Source organism: Tachyglossus aculeatus, chromosome 23, assembly GCF_015852505.1.
Source record: "Tachyglossus aculeatus isolate mTacAcu1 chromosome 23, mTacAcu1.pri, whole genome shotgun sequence".
Taxonomy (NCBI): domain Eukaryota; kingdom Metazoa; phylum Chordata; class Mammalia; order Monotremata; family Tachyglossidae; genus Tachyglossus; species Tachyglossus aculeatus.
In genome coordinates this window covers 5,384,936-5,403,197 of record NC_052088.1, presented here as the reverse complement: position 1 = coordinate 5,403,197, position 18,262 = coordinate 5,384,936, and the positions used below count along the sequence as shown (strand labels likewise).

The window sequence follows — 18,262 nt, the reverse complement described above, 5'->3', positions numbered from 1 at the left end:
TTCTCTCCTTCTCTGGAGTCTCACATTTCCTTTTACTTGCAGGACATCTCTACCTGGATGTCCTGCCATCACCTCAAACTAAACCCATCAGAATAGTGGTAATAATGGTATTTGTTAAGCACTTACTATGTGCCAGGCACTGTTCTGAGTGCTGGGGTAGATACAAGCAAATCGGGTTGGATATAATCTCCGTCCCACATGGGGCTCACAGTCTTCATCCCCATTTTACAGACGAGGGAACTGAGGCCCAGAAAAGTGAAGTGAGTTGCCTAAGGTCACACAGCAGACAAGTGGCGGAGCCAGGATCAGAACCCATGACCTTCTGCCTCTCAGGCCTGTGCTCTATCCATTGAGCCACGCTGTTTCTCTCAAAAGCAAAGTTCCTCTTTTCCCGCCCAAACCGCATCCTTCCCATGTCTGTCACATTACTGTAGACCACACCACCATCCTCCCTAATACACGTTTGGCATTATCCTCAACTCATCTCTTTCTTTCAACCAAATATTCAATCTGTCACCAAATCCTGTTGGTTCTACCTTCACAGATTCTCTATCTGTCCCTTCTTCTCCATCCAAACTACTACCACCACAGTGCTCCATGCACTTATCATATCCCACCTTGATTCCTGCATTAGCCTCCTCACTGACCTCCCTCTCTGCTGTCTCTCCCCTCTCCAGTCTTTCCCCCACTATGCTGCATGGATCATTTTTCTAAATAACAATTCAGTCCATATCTTCCTACTCCTCAAGAATTTCTAGAAGTTGCAGAAACAGATTGCTAAAACACAGTCTCCAGTTGCTCATAAAGGAGGTTCTTTTTCATGCCTACAAATCATGTCACTGGGGAAGCAGCATGGTGAAGTGGATAGAGCACGGGCCTGGGCATCAGAGATCATATAAGTTCTAATCCCAGCTGTGCCACTTGTCTGCTGGGTGACCTTGGACAAGTCACTTCACTTCTCTGGGCCTGTTACCTCATCTGGAAAATGGGGTATGAGATTGTGAGCCCCTTGTGGTACAGGGACTGTGCCCAACCTGATTTGCTGGTATCTACCCCAGTGCTTGGCACATAATAAGCACTTAACAAATGCCATAATTATTATTAGTTATTACGATTATTGTTGTTAACCATTATCCTGCCAGGTTGCTGTGATGAAATTAAACAGAAACAGATTTCATTTAAGAAAAGAAACTGTTTAACTTGAAGAAAATTTGGGTTTTGAACATTTCCAATTAAAACATTGGGTTTTTTTGGTGTAAAAGCTCAAATCCCTAAAAGACCAAGAATTTAAACCCAATTAATCGGCCGGCATATCAGCACTCTAGCTTTATTGCAGTATATGGTTTATATCATTGTTTGTATCATTGCATGTGTAGGTATTTACCCAGACTGACTTCTGGGCTTTAGTAGCAAAAGTCATTTTGAGAGATATGTTTATGCAATAAGCATTTGAAAATCATTGGAAAACAGTTATTCAAGTGTACATCAAAATAAATCAGCCGTCAAGGGCCTCTTGGTGTACTTTTGTACACTTGTGACTCCTAAATATTAAAATAAGTAATTTGCAAGTGATTCAAAAGATAATGTGGTCACCAAGGTCTACAACGATCCCTTATGACTATATCTAAAAGGTTTTTTGTTTTAATCCTCCTTGATAGCTCTACTTACTGCCTTGGACACTGCTAAATACTCTCTGTTTTGGCCTTGATTCAACAAACACAGAACTCAACTGATTCTCTTCCTCCATATCATCCACTCTTCAATTTCCTATGCTTTCTCTTCACCCTCCTCTCGCCCTTTAACTGTGGGAGGTCCACAAAGCTCTGGGACCTCTACTCTTTTCATTGTACATTTATGCCCTTAAGGGACACATTCGCTAACCTGCTTTACAACTTTGCATTTCCTTCTGTCTCCAGGACATATTTACATCATCACCACTGATACCTTAATCTCAATATGGCATAAACACAACTTCTCAATTTCCTTCCTAAACTTACCCCTTGAAACTTTTTCTTCAGGGTTCAACAGTATCACCATCCTCCCTATTGCAGAAGCTCGCAACCTGAGTGTCATTCAGTCGTATTTATTGAGTGCTTACTGTGTGCAGGGCACTGTATTAAGTGCTTGGGAAGTACAAATCGGCAGCATGTAGAGACGGTCCCTACCCAACAACGGCTCACAGTCATGTTTGACTCCTCTGGGTCTTTCAACTTTCACATTCAGTCTGTCCGCCATCTTCCCCCTATCTTCCCCCCACAAACTATATTTCCTGAATCCATCCCTTCTTCTCCATCCACCCTACCACTCTGGTAAATACCTTTGCCATCTCCAAGCTGGATTATAGCAGCATCTTCTTTACTGATCAATCTATCATTCAGTCAATCAGTGGTATTTACTGAGTGCTTACTGGGTGCAGAACGCTGTACTATGCACTTGGAAGAATACAATAGAGACAGTGGACACAAGCCTTCCCCACAAGGAGTTTACAGTCTAGAAGAGGAGACAGACCTTAAAATAAATTACTTATAGTCAATCAATCAATTGATGTATTTATTGAGAGCTTACCCTGTGCACAGCACTATACTAAGCGCGTGGGAGAGTACCAAACAAAAGAGTAGATTTAGAAGATACCTGCCCACAAGTAGTTTTCAGACTAGAGAGGGAGAATCCATTAAAATAAGTTACAGATGCATTTACTGATATATGCTTTGAAGGTGGGAGAGGAGTGAATATCAAAGTGCTTGAGGGGAACAGACCCAGAGTGCAAAGGCTATATAGAAAGGCACGGAAATTCTCTTGGAGAAGACGTGATTTTAGGAGGGCTTTGAAGATGGGGAGAGAGGTGATCACTTGTAAAATGAAGTGGGAGGGAGTTCCAAACCAGAGGCGGGGGAAGATTGAGATACAGTGAGTAGGTTGATGTTAAAGGTGTGAAAGATCATCATTGAGGTAAGGTAGGAAAGGGAGAGCTGATTGAGTGCTTTATAGCCAAAGGCAAGGAGTGTCTGTTTGAGGAGGAAGATGGGCAACCCCTGGAGGCTCTTGAAGAGTGGAGGGACATGGTCTGAATGGTTATTTAGAAAAATGATCCATGCAGCAGAGTGGAGTGACAACTGGTGACAGGAGAGATAGAATGCAGGGAGGTCATCAAAGAGGCTGATGCAGTATTCAAGATAGGATATGATAAGTGCTTGGAGCTGTGTGGTAGTAGTTTGGTTGGAAAGAAAGGGGCAGATTCTAGAGAAAATGAGAAAGTTGAACTGACAGGATATGGTGACAGGCTGAATACTAAGCTCCCTGCTATCAGCCTCTCATCTCTTCTGTCTAGCCTATCTCAGTAACTGTCCCTTGAGCTTCAAGATGACATCCTCATAGTGAAATCCTTTCTGTGTGTGTGATTGTGGCTGAGCAGTTTTTATGTATTTTGAACCACCCCATTAAAGCTCACCAATCGCAGTCCTCTGTTGAAACTGTCTGGGTTTGGACGAGGCACGCAGTTTTTCAGGATGTTTTTCTAATTAATCTTTCCAATTTAGAATGAGGAGTGTGTTCCTAAATAGGGATGTTCAGATACCTAGAGTTTCTGATCAGTGCTGAAACTGAAACCTCAGTAACTGATGACCAGTGCCTTGAATTGCCTACTCACATAAACTTCACGATCAATCAATCAGTCATATTTATTGAATACTTACTGTGTACAGAGCACTGTACTAAGCAACCTGTTCAAATCAGAATTCCTCATCTTCCCACCCAAAGCCTCTCCTCCTGTTGACATTTCTATCACTATAGACATCACCACCATCCTTCCTGTCTCACAAGCCCGAAGCATTGTTATTATCCTTGTCATTCACCCCACCCATTCAGTCTTTCAGGAAATCCTCTCAGCTCTGCCTTCACAACAGCTCTAGCACCTGTCCCATCCACTCCATCCAAAAAAGCTGCAATGCTTATCCAAGCACTTTTCCGCAGTACAGTGTCCTGCACACAGTAAGCACTCAATAAATACGATTGAATGACACTCAGGTTGCGAGCTTCTGCGATAGGGAGGATGGTGATACTGTTGAACCCTGAAGAAAAAGTTTCAAGGGGTAAATTTAGGAAGGAAATTGAGAAGGTGTGTTTTTGCCATATTGAGATTAAGGTATCAGTGGTGATGATGTAAATATGTCCTGGAGACAGAAGGAAATGCATCAGCCTCCCTTCTGACCCACCCTGGCTCCAGCCTCTTCTCTCTATTCTTTTCTCTGCTGCTTGGATCAATTTCCTAAAAAAATTGTTCTGGACACACCTACCCATTCCTCAAAATCTCCAGTGGTTTCCCATCTGTGTTCCCCTCAAAGGAAAACTCCTCACCATTGGTTTTAATGCACTTAGTCAACTCTCTCCCTCCTGCTTACTCTTTCTCCTCTCCCTCTATAACCCAGTGGGTACACTTTGCCCTTCTAACCCCAACCTATTCACTAGCCCTTAATCTTATCTCTCTCACCACTGACCTCTTGGTCACATTCTCCCTTATGTGCAGAACTCACTCCCCAATAGACCACCACTCTCCCTATCTTCCAAGCTGTACTAAAATGATGTCTCCTCCAGGAATCCTTACATGACTAACCCTTCACTTCCTCACCCTATCCCCCCGACACCTTTTCTGATGCATTTCAAGCACTCATTCAGCTCATCCCCTCCATTCTTACCTCACTTATTTCTTACTACAACCCAACCTGCGCACTTCACTCCTCAAATGCCAGCCCATTCGATCTTGTCTGTCTCACCACTGATCCCTTGACAACTCTCTCCCCCTTCATATATGTCAGGCTACCACTCTCCCCTTCTTCAAAGCCTTATTAAAATCACACCTTCTCCAAGAGGATTTCCCTAAACTCTCATTTCCCCAACTCCCTATGTATTTGGATTTTCATCCTTCAAGCACTTGATATTCACCCCAGCCTCAGTCCCATAGCATTTATGTCTATATCTGTAATTTATTTTAATATCTGTCTCTCACTGTAAGCTCCTTTTGGGCAGGGAACATGTCTACCAACAGCATGGCATAGTGGAAAGAGCACAGGCCTGGAGTTAGAGGACTGGGTTCTAATCCCAGCTCCACCACATGTCTGCGGTGTGGGTTTGGCAAGTCTCTTCAATTCTCTGTGCCTCGGTTACCCTATCTGTAAAATACTGAGTGAGACTGTGAACCCCTCTGGTATCCAACCTGATGAGCTTGTATTTACCCCATTGCTTAGTACTGTGCCTGGCACACAGTAAGTGCTTAAAAAACATGAAAAACGAACCAACAAAAGAAACTCTGTTGTATTCTCCCAAGCACTTACTACAGAGCTCTCCACACAGTAAGTTCTCAATAAATACCACTGATTAACTGATCTCCCTGGAACATCTTATATAGTGGAACTGATGAAAATATGAAATACATTCTAAGAGCCTTGGTTTAGAGAAGATTTGCAAAGCTGTGAGCCTTTTGAAAATATCTTAGCGTCAGTTTAGGAACAAAGCTTCAGTCTAGGTTACACTTGTCTCATAAGGTGGGATGCTTCCAGTAACTGTCCCTTCAGAACTGGGGACACCTGACAGTAATTTCTGGAGAAGGAAGGAAGAACAAATTAGGTTTGTCCTCTGAGACCAGAAAACTATTTAAACAGTCTTTACCCCAAGAGAGATGTTTTGACAGATTTTTTTGTTCTTATTTCTTTGTTTTTATTTAACAACCTCTGAAATTGTGGACAGGTTTTTCCCCAGGTTTTGGGTTACAAGTCATTCAGTTTGGCTAGGTCTGCAGATGTGAAGCTCAAAATTTAGTTTTCTTTTCAATCCTTCAACTATTCAGTCTTGGAATTCATTAAAAGAACAGCAAATTGTCTAGGTTTTACAATGTGTGGAATGAAAAATGATAGGATTTTCTCCTCTTCCCTTGTAACCTATGACTGTAAAACCAGAGTTTTTATTTGTTCTGAGGAATTGCTCTTTGAAAGAGGAAGGTCTTGGGGGTTGGTGAATTCCCCTATTGTTATTATTTGTTTTCCTTAGAGAAAACAGTTCAGAAAGGAAATATCTTCAAAGGTGCATGATCTGCTCTTTATTATCCAAGGGTCACCTCATTCAGTTTGGGAACCATCTGGAATCATTGCTTCATTCATTCATTCAGTCAGTCATTTTTATTGAGCGCTTATTGTATGCAGAGCACTGTACTAAGCGCTTGGGAAGTACAAGTTGGCAACATATAGAGACGGTCCCTACCCAACAACTGGCTCACAGTCTAGAAGGGGGAGACAGACACCAAAACAAAGTAAAGACCCAGGATTAGCATGCGGATTTATACTGTGGCAATCGCTTCTCTCCTTCTACAACCCAGCCCGCATACTCCACTCCTCTGGTGCTAACCTTCTCACTGTTCCTCCATCTCGCCTGTCTCGCCACCAACCCCTGGCCCACGTTCTGCCTGTGCCCTGGAACACCCTTCCTCTTCAAATCCACCAGACAATGACCCTCTCCCCCCCCACCCCACCCCTTTCAAAGCCTTATTGAAGGCCCACCTCCTCCAAGAGGCCTTCCTAGACTAAACCCCGTGTTTCCTCATCTCCCACTCCGTTCTGACTCACTCCCTTTGCTCTTCCCCCACCTCCCAGCCCCACAGCACTTATGTCCATATCTGTCATTTTGTTTATTTGTATTGCTGTCTGTCTCCCCCGCTGTAGACTGTGAGCTCATTGTGGCCAGGGAATGTCACTGTTTATTGTTATATTGTACTTTCCCAAGCTCTGCACACACTAAGCGCTTAATAAATATGATAGAATGAATGAATGTATGTTTTTCAGCTGGTCTGTCTCCTGTCCTAGACTGAAAGGCCTAAGTTGCCTCAGTGCCCATTATTTTAATTTTGAACTTCCAGCCTCTCTCCACCTTGACTCCTGCCGCTAAATTCCACAGATTGGAAATGGTACCCTTGTCCCCTAGGACCTGAGATGGAACACAATGGCTCGGTAAGCTCCTTAAGGGACAGGGTCCATGTTTAATTTAAATAATCAGTGGTATTTATTATTAATAATGGCACTGGTTAAGCGCTTACTGTGTGCCAGGCACTGCTGTAAGCACTGGGGTGGACACAAGATAGTCAGGATGGACACAGTTCTTGTCCCACATGAGGCTCACAGTCTTCAAACCCCTTCTCCCCCCGCCCCCACCATATTTATTGGATTAGAACCTCTAATAATGGGTGAACAGGAGAAAATTGGTTAAAAAAATTAGATAATTTTGTATCATATTAAGAGCACTGATTACTTTGTGAAGTTATTGGAAAAATTGAGGTGTTTGGATTGCCTGTGGATTTTTCTGTGGCATTATTTCCCTGTTATCCTGGATAATCTGAAATTGTACCTGCTGCATTATGAAATTCCCTTTTCAAAATAAGTCTTTGCAATAACTACACTAATGAAAATAACTGCTAGCGAGGGTCAAAAACCCTGCAGTTTTGCATGGTTTCAGGCACTTTATTTTTCAAAATCCATTGATTCCACTTTCAACGCAGTCCCAGAGTCAAACTTTTAATGAGATGGTCTTTTAAATACTTTTAAGGTTTCTCTGCACTAGGCCCAGTTACCATCTCAAGCCAGGTAACCCACAGGGTAGGTGAGCTGCAACATTTTATTTTCTCTGCAGACCACAGTGACCTTTGAAAGCCTTGCTAAAGTGATAGCTTCAAATACCCTCTGACGGATTTTTTTCCAATAAAGAGGTGTCAAAACACCAAGAAGTAAAATTTGGTTTTAGAAATGTCTTATTAGTTTGGTGAGTGCTTTCCAACTGATGGAATAATAATTGATATTATTATTGATTATTGATATTATTATTACAGTATTTATTAAGCACTTACTAAGTTCCGAGCACCGTTCAAAGTCCTGGGGTAGATACAAGATAGTTGGGTTCGTCACAGTCCCTGTCCCACATAGGGCTCAGAGTCTTAATTCCCAGCTAATCAGTTCCTCTGGGAACTGAGGCCCAGAGAAGTTGTGACTTACCCAAGGTCACACAGCAGACAAGTGGCAGAGCAGGGATTAGGACCCATGAGCTTCTGATTCCCAGGCACATGCTTCATCCACTAGACTACATTGCCCCATCCAAGGTATGCCGCCAAATTAGAGTTTCCCGTTCTCATAGCAGGAAATTCTGTTATCTTCTGTCTTCTTTTCAGCCCATCCTAAACTTTAATCTGTTAGTTTGCTATTTGCTTTAACTGTGATTAGTGATTCTGAATTTCTTTCTGGCCTTCATTTCCTTTTTTTTAAAATGTGTCTCTCTTCTTAGCCCAGCCGGGCGTAGACGTATTTAGTAAAACTAGCTTTGGGGACTTATAGTTCTGATTCCACCATTTCTTGAGAAATTCCACCACTAATTTATAATTAATTGAGAAGCAGCATGACCAAGTGCAAAGAGCACAACTCTAGGAGTCAAAAAGACCAGAATTCTAATCCTAGCTTCACCACTTGTCTGCTGAGTGACCTTGGGCAAGTGTCTTCACTTCTCTGGGCCTCAGTTACTTCATCTGTAAAATTGGGGATTAAGACTGGGAGCCCCATGTAAGACATGGATTGTGTTCAACCTGATAATCGTGTATCTACCCCAGCACTTAGTACAGTGCCTGGCACATGGTAAGCACTTAAAAGGTACCATTTAAAAAAAAATTCCTGATAGAGTTGTATCATGGCTCTGTGCCTGATACCATCCCAAGCTGAAAGATGGAGATCGTAACATTTTTTGATTAAAATCCCCCTGAAAATAGAAATCACTATTATAAAGCGTGGTACAAAACAAAATTGAAGGCCAAGGTTTTGTGAGAGGCCTGTGGAGAAGAACATAATAAATTTCATTTGGTATGCTTATAGGAAAGTAAGCATTTTACTTTCTTGTTCTCCAAAGATTGTTTTTTTACCATCAGTTGTTTCTTATGATCAAGAGTTTTTAGAGCTTGGTTTAATAAAGAGAATTTCTTTCTGGAAAAAAACTCCTCCAGGAGAAGGAGAGAAGATCCCAATCTAGCATGAGAAACAGAAGCTAGTGTCCTCAGAGAGCACTTCTGTAAGTTATAGGCCCTCTGGCTACTTTGTTTCCAGGAATTCCCATCTTAATGAAGATGAAGCCGTATTCACCAGGCCTCTACAGTTGGTCTTGGACATTACATTGGTTAATGCGGAAGGGGAAAGTGGGGAACCATTCAATCCATCGATTGTATTTATTGAGCGCATATTGTGTGGAGAGCACTGAAGCAGTGTGGCCTAGTGGATAGAGCATGGGCCTGGGAGAAGGATCTGGGTTCTAATCCTGGCTCTTCCACTTGTCTGCTGTGTGATCTTGGGCAAGTCACTTCACTTCTCTCTGCCTCAGTTACCTCATCTGGAGAATGGGGATTAAGACTGGGAGCCCTGTGTGGGACAGAGACTGTGTCCAATCTATCCCAGTGCTTAGTACAGTGTTTGGCACATAGTAAGCATTTAACAAATAACACAATTATCACCATTATTGTTATTATCACTAAGCACTTGGGAGAGTACAGTACAACAGAGTTAGCAGACACATCATCATCATCATCATCATCAATCGTATTTATTGAGCGCTTACTATGTGCAGAGCACTGTACTAAGTGCTTGGGAAGTACAAATTGGCAACATATAGAAACAGTCCCTACCCAACAGTGGGCTCACAGTCTAAAAGGGGGAGACAGAGAACAAAACCAAACATACTAACAAAATAAAATAAATAGAACAGATATGTACAAGCAAAATAAATAGAGTAATAAATATGTACAAACATATATACATATATACACATCCCTTGCCCATAACTAGCTTACAGACTAGAGGAGGGGACAGACATTAATATGAATAAATAAGTGATTTATAACATATAATTTAAAGATGGAAGTGGGATGAATGTCGTGTCCAAAGGCCCCCGACTGAAATACATAGATGATGCAGAAGGGAGAGCGAGTCGGGGAAAGAGGGCTTAATTGGGGAAGGCCTCTTGGAGGAGATGTGACTTAGTAATGCTTTGAAGGTGGAGAGAGTGATGGTCTGGTGTATATGGAGTGGGAGGGAATTCTAGGCTGGGAAGATAATGTGGAAAGGGGTAGGTGGCGAGATAAGATGAGATTGGGGCACAATGAGTAATCTGGTACTAGAGGAGCGGAGTGTGCTGTCTAGGCTATAGTAGGAGATTAGTGAGGTGAGGCAGGGTGGGGCGAGCTGATTGAGTGCTTTTAAAGCCAATGGTGAGGAGTTTCTGTTTGATGTGGAGGTGGATGGGCACCCATTGGAGGTTGTTGAGGAGTGGGGAGACATGGACTGAACATTTTTGTTGATAAATGATCCGGGCAGCGGCATGAAGTGTGGATTGAAGTGGGGAGAGACAGGAGGCCGGGAGAAGGCAGATGCAGCAGTCAGGGAGGGATCGGATAAGTGTATGGATCAACATGGTAGCGGTTTGGAAGCAGAGGAAAGGGTGGATTTTAGCAATCTTGTGAAGGTAGAACCTATAGGATTTGGTGACAGATTGAGTATATGGTTGGAATGAGAGAGCTGAGTCAAGGACAAGGCTTTGGGCTTGTGAGTTAGGGTAGGGCCTCAGTTACCTCATCTGTAAAGTGGGGATTGAGACCGTGAGCCCCACATGTGACAGGGACTGTGTTCAACCTGATATGCTTGTATCCACCCCAGCGCTTAGTACCATGCCTGGTACATAGTAAGTGCTTACCAAATACCATCATTATTAGTAGCAGTAGTAGTACAGTGATGGGAAAGACAGGAGGAGGACAGGGTTTGGGTGGGAAGATAAGGAGTTTGGTTTTGGACAGGATTAATTTGAGGTGTTGGTGGGACATCCAAGTAGATATGTTTTGAAGGCAGGAGGAAATCCGAGATTGCAGGGAAAAACTGAGGTCAAGGCTGGAGATGTAGATTTGGGAATTGTCTGCATGGATATAGTAATTGAAGCCAAGTGAGCCAATGAGTTCTCCAAGGGAGTGGGTGTAGAGGGAGATTAATTGTTAATTGTGACAGGAATGATTGACTGATGTAAATATTTATCTACTGGCTGTTGCCTTTCAACTTATTTTATGAAGACAACTGAACAACTATTGCAGTGGTAATTACTTTGGCTTAGATGCAGGCCCTAAGCCTCAGGTGAATTGCTCTACAACTCATTACCAATTTCTAGCCCTGCCTTTCTTTGCTGGGGTCTTTAGCTCAGAAGAGGGCATTCTTTAGCAGTCTTTCCGACCGGAGCAGCTTCAGTGAGTATATGAACTTCCACCCATGGCCAAATCTAAGGGTATATCCCATCCCATTCTCTTTTTGATTGCCCGAATGAGATGTCAGAAGTGCGATGAGTAGCAAATATTCTTGGTATTTTTTTCATTTTCCTCTTCATCTTCATCGTCCAGTAGGAAAGGATGAAAAATGCATGAAAATTAGAAGTGAGTGGAAGCTTAATGGAGTGATTCTGTCCCACGGTCTGGTTGAGCATTCATGTTGGTATGGCATTAAAATTTTCTGTTTGGGCAGCACAATTGTTTAATTGGGAATTTCAACGGCACCTGAAAAACCTCAAACAAGCAGGGGGCTTTCATTCCGCCACCTCTCCCCGCAAGAACAATGCTTGTCAGGATTGATGATTCCCCTTATAGAACACCTGTGTTTCTAATCACATAATTGATGGTTTCTGACATTAGTTCGGCACACGCTGTAAACATCTAGCCCTGCCAAAGCTTGTTTTTAGTTATCTGTAAGTATGTTGGTAGTTTTTACTTTCTGACTGAAAGCCAACGTACTGCCGCGGCCCCAGAAGTTTCAAGGTATCACAGAGTAAGTGTTCTTATCGAATGTTGCACATCAATTAGAGAACGCATCTCATGAAGCTGGCTATTCTGCATCAGTTCCACATTCTGAGGCCCCGGGTAGAGAGAATGCCAAAGCCTCAGTGAGTTTCGGGGTGTGTTCCCCAAATTTCACTGTTATCTGAGGAACAAAATCTGTCTAAGCCCCCCAGGAGGTATCTCAAAGAGTCAACTGATGTCTTTGCATGTTTTGATAACTGATATGTAGAAATTTTTTTAAGTTCACTTTTTCTTTATTCTTCTGTCTTTTTTACCCATCTCCCCCCATTGTAGCAAATTAGACGGCCGGATGAAAGCAAAGGCGTTGCTAGTAGAGTTGGATCCCTCAAAGTAAATATGTTTCTAACGTTTTTTTGGCAAGATTTCTTCTATAGCCTACTCTTCCTTCTTCCTCTTGGGAGGGCGGGGGAGGGAGGAAGCTTTTTCCATTTTCCACCATCCCATTTTTTCTTTATTTCAATATTTTTATTGGCTGTGGGTCATGTTATTTTTTGGTTTCAGCTACACATAGAGCAACCAGCTGAAGGCAAGCGGCCAAATAACTAGCTCTCAATGGCACCATAAACAAGAGAGGGAAACAGCCTCTTTATAGGTGCCTGTAATTTTGGGCTCTGGATTAAACCGTTCCTCTGATTGATGTCACTGACTGTGTGTTAAATGCCTGTTACACGGAGAACTGATTTATTTGCTTTCAGAGTAAAATCTTCCCCTTTTCAAAAAGAGGGGATTACATGTTGTTTTGCTGTTCTTGGTGTTTGCAGTTCATTCCACTCAAGGCAGTTGTTCCAAAGATTAATGAGGTTGACTTTCTTATTGAATTCTTAGAAATGAAAAGGAAATTCAGGAGATGAGCGAGAATGAAATGGTCAGTTAGCTAGTAGCACTTAAACACTCCCCATCCTTGAATGTTTGAGTCATCAAATATTCAGAGCAATCAACAGATTCTGGTATATATCGTTTCCCTCACATGTAATTTGCTCTTCGGTAATTTAGAGGTTTATGACCTGATTCCGCAATGTAGCCAAGTGCTATAATGTCTCTTTGTTTAAATGATCTCACACACCTGAGGCTCTGGATGGAGAGTGCAGAGGGAATCAAGGCAACCATTCCTGAGAAACACCTGCAAAGGATAGCCAAAAGCTACGTCCACTGCTGCCAGCAGAAGTATTGCTTAGTCATTTGGCTGAATTTAAAATAAGTGCAAAAGGCAAATCACCCCAAACTTCCACAGACTGTGCAAAATGACTGTCTGTCGAGATTCTGATTTTGTTCAAGCGCAGTTCAGCCAGGCTTTCTGCCAAGGCGCCTGGAGTCTGTTTTAGTCATTTCAATATTTCACCTTTATTTTCCCCCACCTCGTTTCCTTTCAGTAATTCGCAAAGCACGGAATTCTACACTCTGTCCCCTCCACACCTCTCTCACCTTCTTCGTTTCGTTTGGTTTTATCTTTTTTGCGTGTGTGTGTATGGGTGTGGGTGCATCTCCTTTGTTTCAGGACAAGCCATCTCCTCCAATCTCTAACACTACTATATACAGCAGGCAGTTCTTTCACCGAGTTCCAAGTGGGGTTGGAAGGGGTTAGTCATTCATCTGTTTCAGAAATGATTCAGTTAGAGGAGACTCGATTTGTATTCCAGTGATGCCCCTGAAGCATTCCTCACTGTCTACCCGTGAGGCTTCATATTTTTTTTTCTTCCTTTGTCTTTTGGAGGTTCTGGGATGTATACTGGTGTGAATAGTGAATCCCCATTTCGTTGCCAATGATTAAACTGCAAATGTTTGAACTGACTGGTTGGAAATAACTGTTAGGTCCAGTGCCGTAAGTTGATTTCACAGAAGAAAGAGAAAACACTGATAACCACAACAGCATTTGCCATATGCTGGATATTGTATGTGTGTATAATTATCTCTGATTTCAACTTCTGACTGCAGGCGACCTCAGGTGATGGATATGTGTTTATTTTTTTTCAGTGTATTCGCAGTATTAAACGTATATATACACACATCTGTGTATCGGGAACAAAGGTATTTTGTGGGGTTCAGGATCATTTTATATGGATGAATCCTAACTCCAAAAGCCTCTTTGGTTTGGAAAGGCAAAGTTATTAGCCCGTGAAAATCTTCATTCTCTTTCCTTATCAAAGTGTAAAAGTTTAAAAGTAAGTACCTCGAAAGTTTTTGGCTAAATATGATATTTATTTTTCCCGATGCTGATGGGGAGGATGGGTGGGAAAAGTTGTCCATCATTTGAATGAGGCTAAATGTTGACTTTTGGGTCCAGGGTTTATTTATCGAGCATGTATTTTGGTATTGCACAGAAAAACTTTGATATTTTGAAATGTTTTGCCGAAGGCAGAGAGAAATGTGAAATGCTGTGAGCTTTCTTTAAAAAGAAAAAAGTGAAACAAGGATAAGTTGCTTTTTCAATTCACTTTCTGATGTTTACATGTAGCTCCATCGAAAGCTGGAGGAGCTCAGAGATCACCTAGAAGGCAATGTGAAAGGATACTCTCTCAGAGTAAATGTACGATTTCACTCGGTGATTTTTTTTTCCCCTAACCTTCTGCTGGCTGGTAACACCAAATTTGATTAGTTTTTCCTCTCATATCCATCTTTTTTTTTCTGTCTGTCTCTTTCTTCCTATCACTTTCTTTTCTACCTGGGGTTTCACACTAAAGAATGAGAGATCAGATGTTAGGGTTTAAGTGGGACCTGAAATCATTCCAGTCTGCAGTATGGATAATCAATGATCCCATGTGATCGGGCTCCCGGTTTTAAAAAAAAAAATCCCTTTCTAAAATTATAAGTGCACCATCAACAAATACGCAGTTAATACAGACAGCTTCTGAGGAAATTCCTTTTATAAGACAATCGAAGCCTTTGATGACTGTAATTTCACTGTGGGCAGGGAATGTGTCTGTTGTTATGTTTACCCTCCCAAGCATTTAGTAACAATTATGGTATTTGTTAAGCGCTTACTATGTGCCAAGTACTGTTTTAAGCACTGGAGCACTGTTTTAAGCGCTGGACAGTGCTTCGCACACAGCAAGCACTCAATGAATATGATTGAATGAATGAATGATGATGATAATAATGATGATTATAGTGTTTGTTAAGCAATTACTATATGTCAACCACTGTTCTAAGCACTGGACACAAGTTAATCAAATCAGACGCAGTCCCTGGCCCATATGGGGCTTACAGTCTAAGTAGGAAGGACATCAGGTATCGAATCCCCATTCTACAGATGAGGAGACTAAGGCCCAGAGGAGTTAAGTGACTTGCCTGAAGTCACACAGCAGTCAAATAATGGAGCCAGGATTAGAGCCCAAGTCCTCTGACTCCCAGGGCCGTGCTCTTTCGACTAGGCCATGCTTCTCCTGTCTGTTCAATTCTCTTTCACTTGCAAATGTAAAATTTCAATAAAATTGCATGCTATGCATCGTTCTGACAAATGCAGTCTTGAGGCTGCTTAAGATTGCTTTTGGAGATTGGGTGGGATATTCATATTCATCAGTAAGAAAAATGTTTCACTTTAAGACCAGATCAGAACTTTCTGATACAGTTTAGAGATACCATATTTGTGCCTGGAGATGTAATCAAATTATAACAAGCTTAATATATACAGACCTTAAACTTGTACAACACCATAAAAATGTTTATAAAGATGATGATGCACCCAGACTGTCTATTTGAAGGGAATGACACTTCACAAACCAAAGGATCCTTCTTGGGGTTTAATTAAATAATTCACCTACATTAGATGATATTGTCCAGATGCAAATGTTACACTGGGAATGGACAAAATTGGTCCTGTTTTTAATAACAGTGAGATTGGGTATCAGAACAAGGTCAAATAAAATACTTTCTAGAGCTTCTTAGATTGCTTAGCCCTGCCTCTTCACTTGCTCTTTCAAGTAGATTGAAAGAGCCTCCTTCGAAATAGCATGTAATACAGAATTGAGCAAAGGGGAACATAAGTTGTTGAAATACCTTTTCTGATGACTTCGGGTTAACAAAGTTGCATCCACTGGGGCTTCTCCTGATTGATTTCTTCCAAGGATTCCACTGATATCAGTAATAGAACTCTTTGGACACAAAAAGCTAAGTTTGCCAATAGACTATTTAAAAGTTTGCTCATTTTGGTGTTTACTCAGTCAATTTTTAATTTCCAAATAGACTTTAGCCTTAGGTAATTTGGGCCTTTTTCCAGGTTAAATCCCTAGATTTGTGATTCTTATGAGTGGAATCCAAGGGACACTGACCTGTTTTCCACCGGGCATTAAATCCAGAGGAGAAAATGTACAGAGAAGAAAATGAGCTTGAGAGTTTTATGCTTTTAGAATCCTCCTACTGTAAACATCCTAGAAAGTGCAGCATATGGATTTCCACATGAATGAGCTTGCTAGTAAAAAAAGGTCTGATGGAAGAGCATTAACACTTAGAAAAGGAGAATTAATTAGGTTTGATATAGTGTTATCCTTAGCAGAACCTTTGTTAAGAAGAGTTAAAACCTTTATATAGAAAGAGTTGACATGAGGGGCCTGGTCACAATGCAGGTTCTTTGCTCTCCTCAGTTTTCTGCTCTGTGATCCCTATAGCCCTCTCGTGATTCCTCTTCCTTTCACCTACAGTATTCGGTAGTGCCTGCGCTCATCTCGTTTATTCCGCAGGAGACTAAATATTAGGTGCCACACATCCAGAGCCTTCCATTGAACACCGCAGAAAAGTCCGGCAAAGTCAAGCTAACGTAAAATCCTGGCACAATCACCATCATGCCTGATGAGATCATCCCTAGGAAAGATATTAATCAAATGGACAGCCGAGTGCTTAGTCTCCTTCCCGGTTTATTTGACTGACTCAAAACGCCTTCCTAGGGCCTTGGGGGATGAGAGAAGTGACCACAGGCAGGTGGATGCAATTTTCTTCTCCGAAACCCATTGAAACTGAGGTATTAATAGTAAACCAGAGTCAGTTTCTTCTCCAGAATTAGTTTGGCATAGGCCAGAATTTTAATTTGTTAAACAACTTACAGATGGAGTGAGAAGTTGTCTATGTTCTGCTTGAGCATTCCTTTTATTTAAGTAATCTGTAGAAACTGTTGAGCAGATACTAAGAGAAATACTTCAGGGAGCCTCTGAAAAGAAAGCATAAAGGCAGTAACACTCAGTGCAATTCGTCAAGGTTGCTTTCAGCCTAGGTTGAGGGTATTCTATTACAGCAGAATCATAGTATGATGAATCTTAAAACATGAATTGCATTTTGGCTTTTTTTCTTACTATTTTATCCTTTGCTTCACTTCCTGGGTCCTTTTTAGTGAGGTCTCATTTAGTGGCCAAGAAAGGTGTATGGACCACTTGAGTTCTAACCAAAGAAAATGACCAATGCATCACATTTCCCATTTCTTTTTTACATGATTTAAATATTGATTTTGTTTTAGTCGTTATTTATGATCATACAAGGGTCAGTCCCCTGGCCACTTCACAGATAAGGAAAAGTTAATAGATCCTTACAGTGGGGCCAGGGAATAGGGAGAGGAACAGAGCTCAACTAGAAGAGCTGGATTCTCCGTTAATCAAACCCAGGCTAATTAGGAGAGGATTGAAGTGATTGCTGGTTAAATAAAAAAATAATGCCGAAAATGTAAAAGCTTGAAGGGCGGAGTGAGTTTTTATTTAGATAAGGCCAAGTAAAATATGTTTGGGGAATGCTACTATCAGTTAGATTTACTTATTAAGAGTTGGTAGGGTAGAGAGCGGTGAAACTAAGGACAATCCAAATATGATTATTGAACAGTAAACTAGGTAGCTAAGCTGAAAAAGAATAAATCATTTTTGTATCATCACAAATCAGTGGTCAAGTGAGGAGGAAGACTGAAGTACTAATTTGAGGAGAGAATTACCTGGCATCTAACTGGATGGTCATTAGAATCTGGTCCTCTGTCTACAGAATTGAGCTCTTCCCAAACAATGACATTGACATTCCTTCCAAATCTGAGATTCTGGATTTGGAGTTTTGTTTTGTTTTGTTTTTTTATCCATCAGTACTCAGTATAGTGCCTGGCACACAGTACGTGCTTAAATACTATTATTATTATTTCCTCCTAATCTGAAAATCAGAATTCCACTTTCCAGATATGGAATTACTGTAGTTGGGTACAAACAATAAATATGCAGCTAACTCTCTGGAATTGGAATCATGGTTAAATGATCTCTTACACATTTAAGGAGACATGATTAACTCTTAGGAAACCACAAGCCTCACCATTCAAATATTTTTGTTTGAAAGCCTTCCATGTATTCTGCTTCTTTTTTCTTCAATATTCTCTTGATTGAGATGTTTCCCTAAGAGTGTATGTGTTCATCT

General features: G+C 41.4%; 1 protein-coding gene across 5 annotated transcripts in view; it reads left to right on the top strand.

Annotated features, from left to right (window-relative positions):
* The window catches only part of GPHN (gephyrin), a 720,134-nt gene that overhangs the window by 507,839 nt on the left and 194,033 nt on the right, over window positions 1-18,262 (top strand). The window contains exon 9 of one of the 5 annotated variants that reach the window (XM_038765627.1): window positions 12,170-12,226. The exons of the other annotated variants lie outside the window; for them this stretch is intronic. Within the exon in view, the coding sequence (XP_038621555.1) occupies window positions 12,170-12,226 (57 nt within the window). The remainder of the gene's footprint in view (window positions 1-12,169; window positions 12,227-18,262) is intronic. 5 annotated transcript variants of the gene reach the window in all.